At 37.2% G+C, this 17488-nt stretch overlaps 1 protein-coding gene across 1 annotated transcript in view; it reads right to left on the bottom strand.

Annotated features, from left to right (window-relative positions):
- Positions 1-17488, bottom strand: part of CCDC93 (coiled-coil domain containing 93) — a gene marked incomplete at its 5' end in the record, with an annotated part of 48187 nt that overhangs the window by 22347 nt on the left and 8352 nt on the right. Inside the window, 8 exons of the mRNA XM_008946186.1 lie at positions 706-822; positions 5413-5499; positions 6510-6560; positions 7026-7118; positions 8546-8585; positions 11506-11606; positions 15891-15947; positions 17087-17185. Coding sequence (XP_008944434.1) covers positions 706-822; positions 5413-5499; positions 6510-6560; positions 7026-7118; positions 8546-8585; positions 11506-11606; positions 15891-15947; positions 17087-17185 — 645 coding nt within the window. The remainder of the gene's footprint in view (positions 1-705; positions 823-5412; positions 5500-6509; positions 6561-7025; positions 7119-8545; positions 8586-11505; positions 11607-15890; positions 15948-17086; positions 17186-17488) is intronic.

The following is a 17488-nucleotide window of genomic DNA, read 5'->3' as shown; positions in this document are numbered from 1 at the left end:
AAAATGGCACGGTGCTGATTACAGCAGTATGCATAATTATAAGCAGCATTTCATTAATGGCATAGTTTTTCCACTTATACTTTTCTGGGTTTAAATGACAATAGCATAAGTAGGTTGAAACACAGGAATGGTGGTTCCTGCTCTTACTTGTGAAAAAAACATCAGTCACAAATTCAAGAGCCTTCCCTCTCTAAAACAAATGTGAAGATTTGCACAGGCACTGCTTGGTTCACAACAGCCCACAAACAAAACAAGGAAAAGTCCCAACTTTGTCAGTGAGAGAAGCTCGCTCTTACAAAGGACAGGAAGTCATAAAAAGCCATTTGTACCATATTTTAGAGTAACTTCCTAAATTATTCCTTGAAACTGTGAAAACATCCCATTCAACACTGTAGCTAATATGTTAAATGGAGATACTCTGTTTTTCTCCAAGAAAGGTATGCAAAAAACAAAAAAGGACAAGCATATTTTGATGAGCTAGCCCCCTCCTCACAGAGAGGGCTATACAATTTTTTAATATAAAAACAGCCACATTGTCTTAGTAACAAATGTGCAAGCAAGACAATCAGAGATGCTGAAATGAACGTCCAGCATGACAAATTGCTGGTATAGAAGTGAGCTTGCAAATCTTTTCTGGATGGCAAAAATTGTGTGATCAACCACATTTATCAATGCTTTCTTCTTTATTATATACACAATACTTACCTCTTCCAGGAGTTTGGTTTTTTGCAAGATCTGCTTATTCAGAGATGCCACCTTCCTTCTGTGTTGTTGGGCAGCTCCAAGCCTTTCTGGTCGCTCCTCAGCAGACAGCTCAGATTGCTAAATTAAACAAGAACAGCCTGTTGGACTTCACACCATTACTTTTTCCTTCTTCAGTAGGTCCGGCAATGCCAGAGGGGGAGACACGTGTGATACTCCTTATCATCAAGAACTGTGTCCCACTATACAACAGAAAGAACAACTTACTGACTTATCTAGCGTCAAGGTAAGGAAGCAGCTGAACAAGTGAATTACATCCCAAAGGTGACAGGACAAGGAAGCTAAAAATAAAGTCAAGTGCTCTGGAATGGATGGAAAACACTAGTGTATACTAGAAGAAGGAAACTTTTTTTTGCATCAGTGTAGTAGTTAAACCTGGTAGGGTTCTTAAATGGAATAAATACAAACATGCTAAAAATTACCTCAGCCAGTGGTAATTTTATTCAACTTGTTGAATCACAGATGCTCCATACCTGAATAAGTAGATCCAGAACTTCCAAAAGCATTGAACAGTTGTGTACCTAGATTCTGAAATACTGACTTGGATGCATCTTTATGCTGAATGACAATGACATACTCAGTGTGGTAGATACATCTCCCACTCTAAGCATGTGTGTATACACTGTGGACACCAGCCTTTGAAAACTACTCAATCCAGCATGTACTGCCGAGAAAGCAGCTCGTAACTTCAGAATGAAGACAGCAACCTGGGTCCTGTCTCCTTTTCCCCCTGAATTGTGAAAGGAAAGCTGCCAGAAACATTCTTTACCAGGAAAAACATGTATAATAGAAACTGTATATGTGCAGTAGACGAAAGATTAAAAAAAAAAAATCACTGAGAGCTAGGTGTCTAAGTGATTATTTGCCTAGATGGTATTTGTGCCTTTTGAAAGCCCTCACTGTAGTACTTGTATCCATCTGTTCTGGTAATCTGCTGCATACACTCAAGGCTTCTTTTTCCCAGTTAATCCATTTTCCAATATTTCATCAGAAAAAGAATTCATTTTCAGGTACCTCAGGTGCTAATTTGCAGAGTCTGTCAAAGACTTCAATATTAAGTGCTTTCTGAACAATTACCAAATGTTGACAACCACTACAATGTATGATCAGCAAAAATGCTACAAGAAGTATGAAATATTCCTCACTCATATTTGCTTCTGGGATGCATTCTAGGCAGATTAATGTTAACATGATGTCAACATTAATGAATGTTAAATTCATTAACAGCTTCATTTAAAATGAAAATAAGCAGCAAAACCTGTCTTGCTCTTCTCCATTTTCTATGTTACTCATATTGAAGAGCAGTTTAACGATTTTTTGTACTTTTACATCAGGCAAGAAAAGACCAATTCTGACATCTTAACCCAATAATTCATGTACTTTGCATTTGTTAGAAAGAGGAAAATGCCTCTGAGCAACACCTGTAACACTGAACTGTTCAAATACACACTTAGATTTACTTGCCTCTCATCTCACTTCGCCAACTCACATTCCCTCATCACATCATGCATTGTAAGACCTACAACCTTCTCACTATATGATTAGCCAACTGAATATGCATAACATGTAAATCAAGAAAACCGGAAATGCAAGAGAAAGAAACATGAGCTAAACTGGTCCAAGACTGATCTTGCAAAAATACTTTAAATCTGTACAACGTAGCTTTGGCACAAAGAAGTGGTCATGTCTCAAGAAGCAGACTGTAAAAGCTTGCTTTTTAATAATGGGAAATAACCAGCACTATAACAAAAGTTTCTGCAGAAAAATCTTTCTGGTCTACAGTGAAAAAGCCAGGGTTAAACCTCAGGCAGTCACAGTGAGCTGAGGATCGGCTCTGCAGCAACACTACAGCTTTAAAGTTAGTGAAGAATAGGGTTCCAATTTATAGAGAAAAAAAAATAATCTTTCAGCAGAGAAGGAAGAAAGCACAAATTACAGAAGCTACTTTGCTTTGACACTATTGTTAATGGGTCTAGGAAGACTAGGCTGAAAAAGCAGTTGCCTTTTGAACATAGTTTAAGAAAGCTGTATCTGAGCACTAGTGTCTTTGTTTAAGGTTATCAATCTGCCACTCCGTCTCAAAACAAGAACTTCAATTACATGGGACAAAAAGGGACACGTGGATACATCCTGCAACTTCCCTGTTAACATGTATTATCCCCAGCACTGAAGGTGGGGACTCACTTCTGCATTCTTCTCCATTCCCTGCAACTGCCCTCAAGGATTCAGTTAACTGAAGTAGTTTAAAGAAGAGTTGGTAGCCTCATTTTCCATGACAGCATTTGTTAAGTTAAACCACCATATTAATAGTGCCTGAGGATCACTAATCTATGGCAGCTCAAAATCTGGTAGCCAAAATAAATGGCTAATTCTAGACTTTAAAAGGCTGCCTCCCACTGCTTACATATAAGTTTTAAATGTCACGGAGGAAGCAAACGTATGCAATTAATGTTACTCTTTGTAATGAGATTCTCTCACACATATTAGTGCTATAAAGTTTCCAACAGTTAAAGAAAGAAAAATCAATCATTACTCTGCAGAACTTCATTCTTTAAAAAGTCTCTGTACAGAAATACAAACTTTGCAGCAATAATTAATTTAGTTTATCTCTTTGTGTTCAGCCATCTACTAGCAAATAGACTTCAGATGTTTAGATCTGTGACTATGTCCATCAAAGATGCCTCAATTTGAGGTCCACTCTGAAGCCCACTGTGGAAAAACAAACATAGCTCCCACCCCAGTCTCCAGCCCCATAACAGTTCAAATCTGTTTTCAGTCAAATTTCATATAGATCTTTTGCAGTCATTTCAATGTAATTTGTCATCATTTTAACTTGACACTTTCCCAAGGATAGGAATCACTGTATGTCACTTAATCTTTGAGTGTTTCCCCAAACAAGAGAAAAGTAAAAATATCCAATTTAGTATCTTCTTTGAATGACAGCCCCTAATCACACTAAATGGTTGAAGTGCTTATTGGATGCTACTTCAACTGCATAGTAATCTCTGACATGGGATTTTAGAAGTCCAAAAATATTTTCAGTCAGCTTCTCCAGATAAAAGCATCTTGCAAACAGCATTTGAAACTACTGAAGAGGATTCTCCCTCAGGCTTTTTTGATAGGGGATAGATAGGTTTTAAGACTAGCTTTTTTTCTTTAGTTTCAGTCATACTCTCTTTTTACCATGGAACAAGCTTTTCCTCCTTTCTACTCCTAGCAAACCCACTTGTTATGTATGACTATACTTGTAAATTCTCAGGGGAAGAATCCTTCTAAGACAGTAACATCAAAGCTACTTTGAATAATTTGCCTTAGAAAGCTGGTGATGAACAGACAGATAAAAGCCACGTTAATAATTTTCTGTCAGGATTTTTAGAAAGTGAGGAACACCACTGGAATCTTCCAGCTTACTCAGCAAGTGAACACAGAAGCAGACAGGGGGGCAAATGCAGGAAACTGTATGCACTGATCTTCTGCAAAAACACCATCTTGTAAGAAAGCTCCTGCCACGTGGCAACACCAGATCTAAAATTTTGTTTGGCAGCTATCATTCCTGGGCCTCTGGAGCACTGCTGTGTTCTTCAGGCTATGTATAGTTACATGAGGTTAAAACTATTGAAACTGTATCCAAACATGGCTGATGCTTCAATAAACTGTTTGATAACATTTTTAATTCCCTTTTCCTGGTGCACACAGTAACTTTTTGGTTTTTTGGCCACATCCAACAGATTTGAAAAGCGATATATTTTGGTTTGACTTGAATCAGTTCTTACTTTCCAGAGTATTAATCATTGTTCTACTATAATAGTCAAGGTTCTGCTGCCTTCTCTCAGAACAGAAGAAATGTAACATTGAAATATGACCCTTAGGCTTCTGTTCTTGCAATTCTTTATTATAAAGAAAAGGCCAAGAATTTGCTATAGACTCTGTTGAGTTACAGGATTTATCTCCCAAATGGGAAAGCTCCATACCTCATGTGTCAACACAAAGGAAGAAATACGAGAAGACTATTGGACAAATAAGAGCGACCTATAACTCATATTTGGCAGTGATGTATTGTATGTATTAATTGCTTGAAGAACCAGATTTTCTTTTCACATTACTGTGCAAACAGTCACAGTTGAACACAATAAATGGAGCACATTTCATTGCCTTGATTTCTAAAGGCAACAAAGGTTTGGGTTTGATGACACTAGATTCAGAACTAGAGGATCCAGGGCATGCACTGAGCCCAGTGCAAGTAAGATCCCAGCATGTGAAAATCTGAGTGGAGGAGGCCTATATTTTCCTCTGAGCACACCCACAGAACTGTACTTCTGTGCTTAGCATGGAACATTTTAGACAGCATTAAGAGTTTAGGCCTCAGGTTTGAACAGCTGTCAACTCAGGCCTTTCTTCATTCATGAAAACATTTAAGCAGGTGCCTAAACGCAAACTACACATGAATGCAGTTTAGGTACTATCACACCAAAAGCTTGTGCATATTTAAACCTCATTAAAATACTTTCCTGAATCCTGACTGTGCTGCTATCCACAGCATATATGAAAGTGTTGTTTCAAGAGAATCATGGTAATGAAGTTGGAAGCTTAAGGCCTAAATTAACAAGCTATCAAACATGACTTGGTAAAACAATCAAGTAACACACTTACCTTTTCAGCATATTCTGACACTACTTGCTTGATCTCATCTGACTGGAGTCCAACAATCTGGCCAACTGTACTTGCTGTCAATTTGCCCTGCAATTGTGTAAAAAACAAACAAACAAACAAAGAAAAACAGTTCTGTAACTGCCTGTGCTTTTTACTTTTGGAGAAGCTCTCATTTTAATAGCAGTGTACAAAACCTTATCATAAAAAGCAACCAAGAAACTTTCCACTCCCACAAAAAGTTTGCTGATGGAAATTTCTCACAACCTTTCAGCAGGTTTGAATTAGATTTTCAAAAACTTACTTCTAATTGTATTCTGTATACTGCATTCTGCATGCACTGTAATAAACCTCACTATTAGACCACTTTTTCAGCCAAACTATCACAACGCAGATGTCTGAAAGAACGCACCTTTCAAATTGGAAGCATGTACAAAAACAATCTGCAAGTAGAACCAAATTCTACAGTGGACTTCCATAGAAAGCATGCCAATCAACTTTGAAACTAGACTAATTACTACCTTTTATTCTGTGACTTCAGCATAAACAATGTTTAACAACTGAATTTCTTCCCCCTGCCCTCTCACCCAGAAATTGCAATGTAAGAATTTTCAATATTACAACAGCCTGCAAGTTCCATTACATCATTAACAACAACTCATTAAGAAAAAAAGATACTTATACAGTATTTTCAGTATCTTAGAACAATGGTGTTGTTTATAACTATTTATCAGTACCTTGAAAAACACCTTGAAACACATAAAATTTTCCTCCACTCTCCCCAGTAAAATAATTACTGCCCTGGCTACCTTCACAAGATGAATAAAGTAAGATCATATTACATCCTTGGTAGCTGCACTGTGATGTCTCTCCCCCAAAACTCTCCTATTTATAATAGCCTCTATAATTTCAAGGCAAATTATTAAGTCCTTAGGACTTACTGTTCTCCTAATTCAACCATCTTCTCTCACACTCTCCTCAGGAAAATTTAAATGCCGTCATTCCAAGACTCCAGACTCACCATTAACCCCATATTAGGAATATTTGCCATAAACAACCAGGATTTAAACAAAGCTGTATCAGTTTTAAATGCTGCTTACCTCTTCTGTTGCCATTGCAGCCATCCCCGTCATCAGAGTTTTAATGCGAAGCTAGGGCAAAATGTGAGGAATTACACAAAACAATTCATCCTTCATTATTTAACTTACTTCTGCCTAGTGACAGGGACACACGCATACAATTAATATTATTCAACGTGTATTTTAGTGCATATAATGAGACAGTAAGTCTATAAAAGTTAAAGAGGTGGCTGAAGTTACCAAATCTAAGGAAAATTCCTTTTGACAGTACAGGTTCACTCAGTATTCAGCTCCCACTGCCAACCGAAAACCAACCTTTTAAAAATGCTCGGATACAAAGTTGGACTTTTTGGTATTAAACTCCAACAAACACTTAATTTTGTGCATTAATTTCAAGTTTCCTATTCTCCTGTGGGAAGCAACTCTCACGTCAGCTAAGGATGGGAATTCTCCTTCTTGCAGAGGAGGACTGGGCAGGGATGACTGCTGCTCTCCCCACAAGCTGTGACACCCATGCCTACTGTGTATGGGGCACACCTCTTCAGCAGCCTGCAGGTCGTCTTCATCACAAGGCTCAGCTTTTCCTCCTGCTGCTAGCCCTGCAGGCAGCACAACTTTTTTATCTTCAGCCTTTTAAAGAAAAATCAAGAATATATTATATCTAGTTCCAGTATTCTAAAGTATTAAGAAAAGACATAAAGAAGAAAATTGGAAGAGAGCTGTTCTGTTTTTACAAATACATTTAAGCTACTGGAACATCCTCATGCTCCATGCCAACTGAAATGTAACCCTCATTTCCAAGTATTCCAAGTGTCAGGACAGTGTCTCTGGCTTGCCATGGACACATCTGGGGCAAGAATCCCTTATGCTACAGCCTTCTGAGAACTACCAGCCTCACAAGACTACTCCCTACCCCAGAATACAATGTCTGCTATATAAGAGAATGCAATTTAGAATTTTTTTACATAAATAATTTTTTTATAACTTAATATTGATATAACCTACCTACAACATTAAAAAAAGTGTCAAATTGCCTAATTCAGTCAGAAGAATTCTTACCACTAAACGAATGAGAACTGGTAACAGATTCAATTTCTAGGTCACTCTATTGCACCACTAACCCAACAATTTCATCTTCCACTTCTGCCTCATTAGAGGCCCAATTCACACAACAAACATGATGACCATCTAATATACAATGTTCCAAAGTCAGTAATATTTCTGAAGGAAGAAGATGAATTCTATCAATATGACTGCAGTCTGGCAGTTACTTTGAGGGAAACAGAGGTATGCCTACATTAGGAAACATATCCATTTATAAAATTCAAATGCTAAATTTGTATGTAGACTATTGAGATAATAAAAGGCAACCTTAATATACTCAGTGTATTTCTAGGTCCATGACATGCTAAAGGCATTTCTTCATTACATCTGTCTGTAATGAGAACTTATAGCTAAAGTGATATCTGCGCTGAAATAATAAAACTCCAAATACTCCAACAAGGACATTTTATGACTCCATAATCATCAAAAGCACGGCAAGGATGCTGTTTTTCAAAAGGAATTATGATTTACTTCTGGCATGGTATCATGTTTCTCTATCATGTTAAATAACTTATCATGTAATAAATGCCTACAAAATTTCTTAGCAAGCTGAACGGTTCTTTAAAAAGAAAAGGAAAAGCTTTTTAATGATCACATCATGGAACACTTACTTAAAACATACTCATGAAACAGACAGGGTATGTCATTATCTCACAGAAAAAAATAAACCAAACACCTAAACTCCCTTTCTTCCATGCAAAAAACATTTGCAAAATGAGATCTTTGAGTATAGATGAAGGAAATGTTTTAGAAAAGGAAACAGCAAGCAATTGTATCTTGCATGGCATGCAAGTTTTAGTTCAAGTTAGCCATTTTTAAGAGATGGTAATAACAGAAGCTATGGCTGATTGTTCTGCTGTATTCCTTTAAGATCTTACAGTAACCAACAGTTCAACAAAACCAATGCAATTCTTCCCATAATTTGAGTATTTTAAATTACTATATTTTTTTACCTGTTCTGTTTTTCCTGCTTGTCTGCTAAATCCATATCTCCTAAAAGAACAACAGTAACATGAAAGAAACATGTTGTTGTTTACAACTTTCAGAAACACGTTGTTTTTATCAGTTTTCAACATAAGAAACGCACAAAAAAAAGTCAATTGTTTAACAAAACCACCAGCCAGATTCAGGTTAGTTTTGGAGTGCTTCAAAAACTAAATAAGCAGATACTGAAGCATATTTACAGACTAATTTTTTACTCCTTTAAATATGACTTCCAAATCTAGACTGTTGATAAAATACCATCATGTAAAGCTCAGGAAAGGAAAAAGCAATACTCTCTTTCCATTTGGAAGTTATTCCTGAGCTATTAGCTACATACTACTGAATTCTGGAAAGGCCCCAGGAAATTGTCAGTGCAATCTCTATTCCCACAAAACCATTCATGCTTGTGTGCTTTGCTGAATTTGCCACTGCTTTCTGAAGCATGGGGTTCATAATTTTAAATACACTTTTTAACTTTTTTTTTTGAGGAAGAGGAAAAACTGACTTGTGAATTAAGTAATTATTTTGTAAATATTATCTTAAATAAAAAAAGGTAGAAACAAATTTTATATATGAGCAAGGAATCATCTTCAGTATTACAAAGCACTAAACCCAGCATGTATACACAGATGGTCAAGCAACATCACTTCTGTTCACAATTGACTACCTTAGCTACAACTTCTTAATTCCTTAACTACTGCAGAAGCAGGACTATTTATAAGCCTTTTACAGCTAAAAGTTAAGTGATCCTCAGTAGCAGTATCAGCTGTCAGCAGCTCTCCATTTATACACCACTCATACTTAATGAGTAAATTCAGTCCTATTTTATTACAGCATGACTCCAAGTTTTCAGGAGTCCCCCAGCATTAAGTTCTCTCTGCATTTTAAACCTTAGCAGTGCACAGGACATGGCAGAGCACTACTCTTCCATAGAATGTGCATGAAGTTGTGTTACTACAGCAGCATTGGTAAGTGCTATTGCCACTGTTGTTTGTCTATTCTTGCTTTTTGGAGGAACCGATGTTCATGGAGATAACTGCATCCAAGTAACAAACTGCACCATCAACCATCAGTTACATCAACAAAGAACCCAGATATGAAATGTTAAGCCTGGCAGACATCCATTAGAGGAACTGACTTTGTACTTTGTTTTAGCTAAGGCCTTTCAGTGCCACATATTTGCTTATTATCAGTCAGTTTTCAGCAAACTATGAACTGTGGAAAGATCTTGTTCACCAGGATCACTGCACTCTCAAGCCAGACTCTGGCCTACCACATTGAAGCTCATATGTGATAATCTCTAAACTGGAGCCCACAAGATCAAAAACTAATTTAGAACATGGGACTATCTCTGGCTGTACCTGAATAAAACTGGGCATTTAGCATCACAACACTGCCAGACCCTATGCTATTTGCTGGACTATTAACTTCTATGACTAGTGTGCTCTGAAAGGAGTCGTTTGCATGATAACCAGGGGGCATATAAAAGGGGGGGGAAAAAAAAAGTCCTTCACTCACTGTTTTCAATGACTGACATCTACATGCAGTAAAAGAATGAAAGGTTCTCTTTAACTGTTTGAATTCTAAAAACATTCAACTCTATTCTTGAATCTACCAAAAAATAAAAATAATTTCAGTTTTCAAGCTGTATAGTGATTTCAAGTTTTGATTTTTTTTTTTAAAAAAGAAAAAAAAACTCACTCTGGAAAAATCATACACAAAAATGCCCTTAAACAGCATAAATGATTTTATACTCTGTTTATTAAAAGATGCCTATTGGCATCAAAATGTAGTAACTACACTGACACAGTAAATGAAACTGCAGACAGGAGTGTACCTGGACTTCATTTTTCTGTAGCAGCTCTTTAGACTCCCGTTGTGAGCACTGATGAGGTATCAATGACCTGATCTAAATTTTTAAATTTCAGCATGCATGTCTTCCACTGAAGAGTCATGGAGGAAATTCACATGCCAAGCAGAATAATCCCTGACACTGTCACCAACTTACAAATTGAATTTTCATTGGAAGAAGAGGAATTGGACAAGGTAAATCAAGACTAACTCCTTACTAGCATTAGAAAAACATTAAGACTCATTCAAGACCACAGAATTTGTGACTGTTGTGTTATAAGATTTAACACAGAATGCCTCTTCTAGATAAATTTATGTATTTCCTTGTAGCTCTCTGTGTTGTGAGTAGATTAAGCTCATTAGAGCAGCCAGTCATCTTAGGCTTTTAAATCAGCTTGCTATACTTCAGATAACTGCACTGAACTTCACTGGTGGGGGAAGAAAGGGAAAAGTTCTACAGTTAACCCTTTGTATATGAACTTTAGGCAATGCCAGAGGAGTTCTGCTGAGTAACAGGACATTTATATTTGGAGAGCTCTCAGTAAACCAGGAGGACTTCCAAAGGTAATGGGTAAGTGCAAACCTTGGTAACTTCATCTCTGTGTGGAAGTTTGCAGAAATTAAGAAGACAAAGCACTAAACTGTGATTCAGCCTCTCGATGTAGCAGTCGCATTGGAACTCCAAAAAGAAGCAGTAACAACTTCAGCTCCTTTTTCCCTCCCATTTTCTGGGGATTGCTTGCAAAGAGGCAATATTGATTGACCAACACTGCTGAGAAGCATCATGAGTTTAAGCCATTTTTATGCAGCAAGGAAGAAGTTTGTCAAATAAACATACCCTACTAGCAGCATAAAGTCAGAAATTGGGTTCTCCTTGTACAAAACTCTTGCTCACACATATGAGGACTACCCAGTCCCCAGAGAATTTAGAGGGTAAACAAAATCTGAAACCAAACAGGAATGGATCTGAAACAGTTTGATCCTCAAGTAGTAGAAAAAAAAACTGCAATCCAAACTTTATATGGAATGCTCCTAAATACACACAATACAAAACACACAATTAAATGAAGCCCTTCACCTGCCATATTCCAGGAGTGTAGCATGAACCTTTGACTCCTCATCCAGCAGCTCTTCAGCTCCCTTCTGACGTTTATATTTTCTCTGGGGTTTGTAAATCTCCTGTAAGACAGTGAATGAATTCAGAGCTTGTAAAAGGCCATTCTCAAATAATGATGAATTGTTTTCTATAGTGATACATACCACTGTTTGCTTTCCAACTCTATATACTTAAACAAATGAACATCCTTCACCTTCTCCTTTTGGAATTACACAATAAAATCTTACTGAATTTACTTCTAAGCAATTTGCTATAGGACCTGTCTTTTCAGGTTTTAAAAAAGTTATAAATGGATATCTAACAACAAACATAATTTCTTCAGCTATCTTCTCCAACATGTTTGAAAGAAGATTCAAAAATAACACAATGTCTATTAAAAAAAAAGCCCTAGGATTTAGCTGATAATGCCAGTGTCTAGAAATGCTACCTCTGTTGCAAGCAAATTCTATTTTTAGTCTCTTATTAGGTTATTAGATGTAATTGTTATCTACTTAATGATCACAGGTTACAATGGAATTAAAGCAAATTTTATTGCCATTTGAGGAACAAAAATATCTTAAGAAGTTTGGTACTAAAATCATTATCTCATGCTATCCTAATGTGATCCTACAGCTGGACAGCAGCCTATCAAATAAAACATGGACTCACAAGTACTATTTTGTGCTGATAGAGCTACACCCATTTTAAAAACAAAATGGAAACAAAAGGACAGAGCCCCTATCCTGACTGCTAACACAGAGAGAAGTGTTGCAGCATTATAATAGGGCCTATATTAAAGTACCTTCCTCCTTCCACACAGATCAACTATGCCACTATAAAAGTCTATGTGACAGCATTTGAAAAATTATCCTACCTCAAACACGAACAAAACCAAAACCCAAACAAAAAATAATCATGAGATCCTCTGCTTTCCTTAGATCAGAAATTGGAAGCAAGACAACATTACTTAGACTGGAATTATTTTTGCTGTTTGTTTGGTGAAAGCAATCTGCAGGGCAGTGAGCATGTAATGCAACATTTCAGTTGCTGGAATAAAGATTTTGAAGTTAATGGAAGTCTAGTATTTAGTGCTATCCTGCTAGCTGGACAAAAAAATATGCAAGAGCCTCTGACCTCAAAGATACTTTCTTTTCATTCCAGTTGGTATTTTTTGAAAAAATGTCCCCCTCAATCAATTAGATGACATTTTCTCCTCTCTTTTTTTTCTGGAATGAAATAAATAAGCAGCCATCAAAGAGGAACACACCCCTCTCTTCTAGTCTGTTCTACATGCATCATTTTAAAACCTTTGAAGGCCAGGCTCAGAATGCTTAGAACAAATACATTACAAAAACAAAAATTGAAACCAAAGTTTGGGCTTTCCACATACACTTTTGACTTCAAAAAAATCCTATTCACAAGGAACAAAAGATTCAATGCAAGAAGTTGCAAAGACTTTAAAAGAAAATTAAGGAGGAAAAATATTTTTTGCTTGGTCTGACTTTTTGTACAACACAAACTATTATTTTCAACAAGCAATTCCTGCACCATAACATTGCCAAAATACCTTTCAATCTTTTTCATAGACATATAAAGCCAAGGTAGAAACTTCCAACAAGTGAAACTAGACAATATTCCTTGGCAAGTTTCTCCTGGATTTGTCAGTTACCCTTTGCTATTTTTACTTCATTTCTAATCTCAATTTCTGTCATCTTTGTTTCCAGATATTAAATCTTGCTATATATTTGACTGTCAGATCAAAAAGATTTTATGATCAAAAACTTCCCACAAAACGTACTTTCATATGAACAGAAAAACAATTTAAGTCACAAAATTATAGATTTTATGATGGCATTCTATATTATACCTGTGCTATAAAGTGTAGGCATCATACCATAAACATTAGTCTTGGCATCAGATAATTGAGTAATTGAACAAAACCACTGCAAGGTAATCTCAGTTCACTAGACAGTCACCTTTCAGAAGCAGTAGTTCTTATTCCAATAGCCATTACTGATATTTAATATTCCCTTTTCTAACCTTTAGGCCTGATTGTGACCATAAATCTCAGTAAATCTCATTGTATTGTCCCCTTGAGAGGAGAAGGGTAGGTCCTCAGACTAGAGTTATAATAGATAATTCAGACAGACTAATCTTTCACACTTCCTGGTTGTCTTCCAGGAAAGTGGATTTCTCTTCCAATTCCAATGCACCATGACTTAAAGGTGACCTGCAAAAGAGTTCATCCCATAGCCACCTTCTCCTTCTTCCAGTTCCTATGGGTAGATAGGAAAGCTTGTGCACTTTCTCCCTTGAAAATTCACTCTGCACGTTCTTCTTGACTGCATTCATGCCTTGATGCCTTAAGAGATCTCATGAAGTAATCCTCCATTAAGATCAGGTGCTGCATGTAGAAGATATCCTGACACAGCTCACACATTTACAGGAGAGGTGTTTGTCCAATGATACCCTGAGCAGTGACTGAACAAACATCAAAACTTCATCTACCACGAAGATGCACTCAAAACCTAGAAACATGTGATCCAGAGAAGACAGAATACACTTTTATCAGCCCTGCAGATAGATCCAGACTGGGGAGAACAGCCAGCATGCTCAAAGGCAGGAGAGCTATTCAGACCTATTTAGACAGACTAGCTGAAGGGTGCAAATGCTATCAAACTTTTAAGACTCTACCTTGTTTTTCTTGCTTCCGATCAGCTGCTTCATTCTTGGACCCTGAATATGGGACTATACCCTTTGCTGCAGAACTAGACATATGCATGTGATTCCAGGACTGCAACCTCTGAATTTAAAAGTAATAGCCCTAATGTACTGGGAAAGTACAAACCAATCCAGTGGCCTCCAAATAGCAAAGAAACACCTGATCAAGAAATACATATACCTGCTTCAGCTTTGCCATGTCATTCTCCTTGAGCTTGATAAAGCATATTTCAGAAAACATGAAGGTAGATATGCAAGTGAAAGCCAACCAAGCACCATGGGACTTTGGACAAACCACTTGAATGGATCTGACATTTACTAGGTAACTGCACACTGAAAGTAGAATGCATTCTTTCTTTTCAGACAAGTTCTCCCAAATAAATGCATTAATGAAACAGAATAAACTTAAATCCCTGAATTACTAGAACTTAAAAACCAAGCCTTAAAACCACCTCTGTTCCTCAGCAATCAAAGGCATCCCTTCATCACTGTTAATTAAACATCTGTATTTTTTTAAAATGACACTAAAAATTCTAGGTACTGGTGTCTTGTAACAGCACTGTGATTACCTTCTTTCTGTCTCTTCAGTGACAATGTTGGTTTTAGCCACTTGAGAACAGATACTTTACTGCTATTTAAAGACAATGCAGGCAGAAAATGGACACACTTGCAAAATTACAACAGTTATTCTGAAAACTGTAAATAAGCAGGAGCCCAATGAATTTCACATGCTACTTGATACAACTCACATTTGGAATTTGCTTTCTTACATGGGTTTGCATCCTCTCTCTATTTAAAGGGCAATACAGGTGCACAAACAAAACAGCAATACCCATTTACAAGGGGAGCTAACTTGTAAAAAGCAAAACATCACTGGAAAGTACTACTGGCTGAAGTAAAAGACTCATTTTAAGTCTGGTAGTAATTAAAAAACCCAACCAAGCCATTGGGAACAATGGTTAGAGACTGCAATTGAAATTTTCAAAGCAAGAGTAATTATTCAAACAGATTAACAGGGGATTTGCTTTGGTCATCACCTGGAGACTTTCACAGCAATGTGTGTCTATAAATGTATACTGCAACTGAACCACATATGTAAGTTCAACAGCACTCAGGTCATTAATATAGAAAAACAAGTCCCTCCAAAACAGGACAAAATAGTAAGGTGATTTGCCTGGTTCATTAGGAAAGCTATGATACAGCTCATCATACTGGCACTTAACACCTCTATCCACAGATGAAGAGTTTAGAGTATCTGGCTAGAGCTCCCTGAAACAGCAGTGACTGGGGTTTCACAGAGCCTTGGGAGGGTCCCATTCAAAGCATACCCACAGTTCTCAACCCTTCTCAAATGCTGGCCTGTGACTTTGTCAAGCCTGTAAGTTAACTTGTGCCTTTTGTTTGATACTGTGGGACTTCCACACTTCTGTGCAGGCAGTTGCCATGGTTTATCTGCTCACACAGTGAAAACCTTTTAGGTGTGCAATCTGGCATGTTGGCATTTGAGACCTGTTCTAAGAATGCATACAACCTCATTGGGACCTTCTCTTGAGAACACCCAGGACTGGCTGCATTAAACAGAATTAACCACCACTACTTCATTACTAAAACCACTTGCTTCTTGATGATAGATCTAACATACTTACAAAGATATCAGTAACAGTTTTGATAGCCTTCTCTTTTCTTTGCATAAATTCATCATCCTGCAAGACATTAATGGAGGTGATTAAAAATACCAGGAATGGGGATTGAATCTCAACCATTGTAATGAGTTTAGCAAACAAAGTTGTCAAGTAGTTTCCAATTGATGTGCCCAATTATTGGGTGAAAACATTAGTGATTTCCTGTAACACAGACAAGTAATTGCTTCTCTCATCAGATAGGTAGGTAGGTCTTTATAACTGTATCCAGAGCAGCAGTCTCTCTCCTCTCTGCTTATACAGTACCGGACACAAATGCAACCCCAGTCCACTACCAGGACCTCCCATCATTACTATGCTATGAAAAAATAAAGTTGGGATGGGTTTAATGGAGAAAAGAGAAGTTTCCCCTACCGTTATTTTAGTTTCTAGGCATTAAAAACAATCAAAAAGCCCCAAATAAAATGCAAATCACCCCAAGCTAATAAAATCCATCTGTTTTTTCCCAGTACTAGGGACATCTACTTTTAATGCTGTTTCTGAATTAGAAACAAAACTTGGATTCTGGGTTTTGAATATGGAAATGCCTTGGGAGACACATTAACAGAACTGATGGCTGTGCACTATAGGCACAAATCCAGGCTCTTTCCTGCTCTCCTCCTGTACCAAGGAAACTTTGTATCATTACTGCAGACTAGAAGAAAAGAAGATCACAACACTGTTCTAAGCATGTAAATTCAAAGGGGATATCATCTGACCATTGTCAAGAGGAGAAGGCATGTGATCAAGGTGTCTCAGGCAGTGCAGAAGTACTCTTACCACTACACTTGTGGATAAAACTGCACTTCTCACTCCTCTGGCAATCATATTTTGCCAAGACAAATGCCAAGACAATATTTACTTTATACTCAATCCTGTCCCCCTGTCTTTCCCCAAGTTCAGCTTTTGAATGAAGTTTTTTAGGAATCCAGTTTTCAAAAACAAATGTTGGGTTTTGGACATAGGGAGACAAGTCCTGATTTTGAGCACTGTAAACCAAGACCCAAGCTACAGAGCATTAACAGCATATCAATTCCCATCTAGCTAGATGAGCTTCTCCACAGTATGCTGGCTGTTTCTGTGCTGATTTCAGAGCTGTGAAGCAGGTACTGCACCCGAATATTTGACACAGTATTACAAAAAAAGAACTGGCTTGATCTTACCTCTGGCAGCCTATGAGTTTTTTGAAACTGTGATATGGAGTAAGAACGGATATAGTCTCCCATTTCTTCCCTTGTTTCTATTGCACGTTTCACCAGCCACTGAAAAAAAAAAGTTTATATCAGTGGAAAGTGGAAGAATAACAGCAAACACCAAACTACTGCCTAATTATTTTTAATATGTGATAAAAGCTAAAAGTACATTTTACGCACACAAAGAACAACATTTATTTGTTAACATGGTAACTCAGGGACCTACTACTTCAGCAATATCTGGTTTATAATTACACATTTGCTCCTCTTCTATCTACTAAAAAGTTCGGCAGAGCAATCAGACCATGCATAAGCTAAGAAACCACATGGCTTTTCTTATAATCACAATTTTACATAAAAATCTAAATAGTC

Source organism: Merops nubicus, unplaced genomic scaffold, assembly GCF_000691845.1.
Source record: "Merops nubicus isolate BGI_N331 unplaced genomic scaffold, ASM69184v1 scaffold36368, whole genome shotgun sequence".
NCBI classification, from domain to species: Eukaryota; Metazoa; Chordata; class Aves; order Coraciiformes; family Meropidae; genus Merops; species Merops nubicus.
Note: the sequence above shows the minus strand (reverse complement) of the source record. Positions and strands in the feature narration are given on the sequence as shown.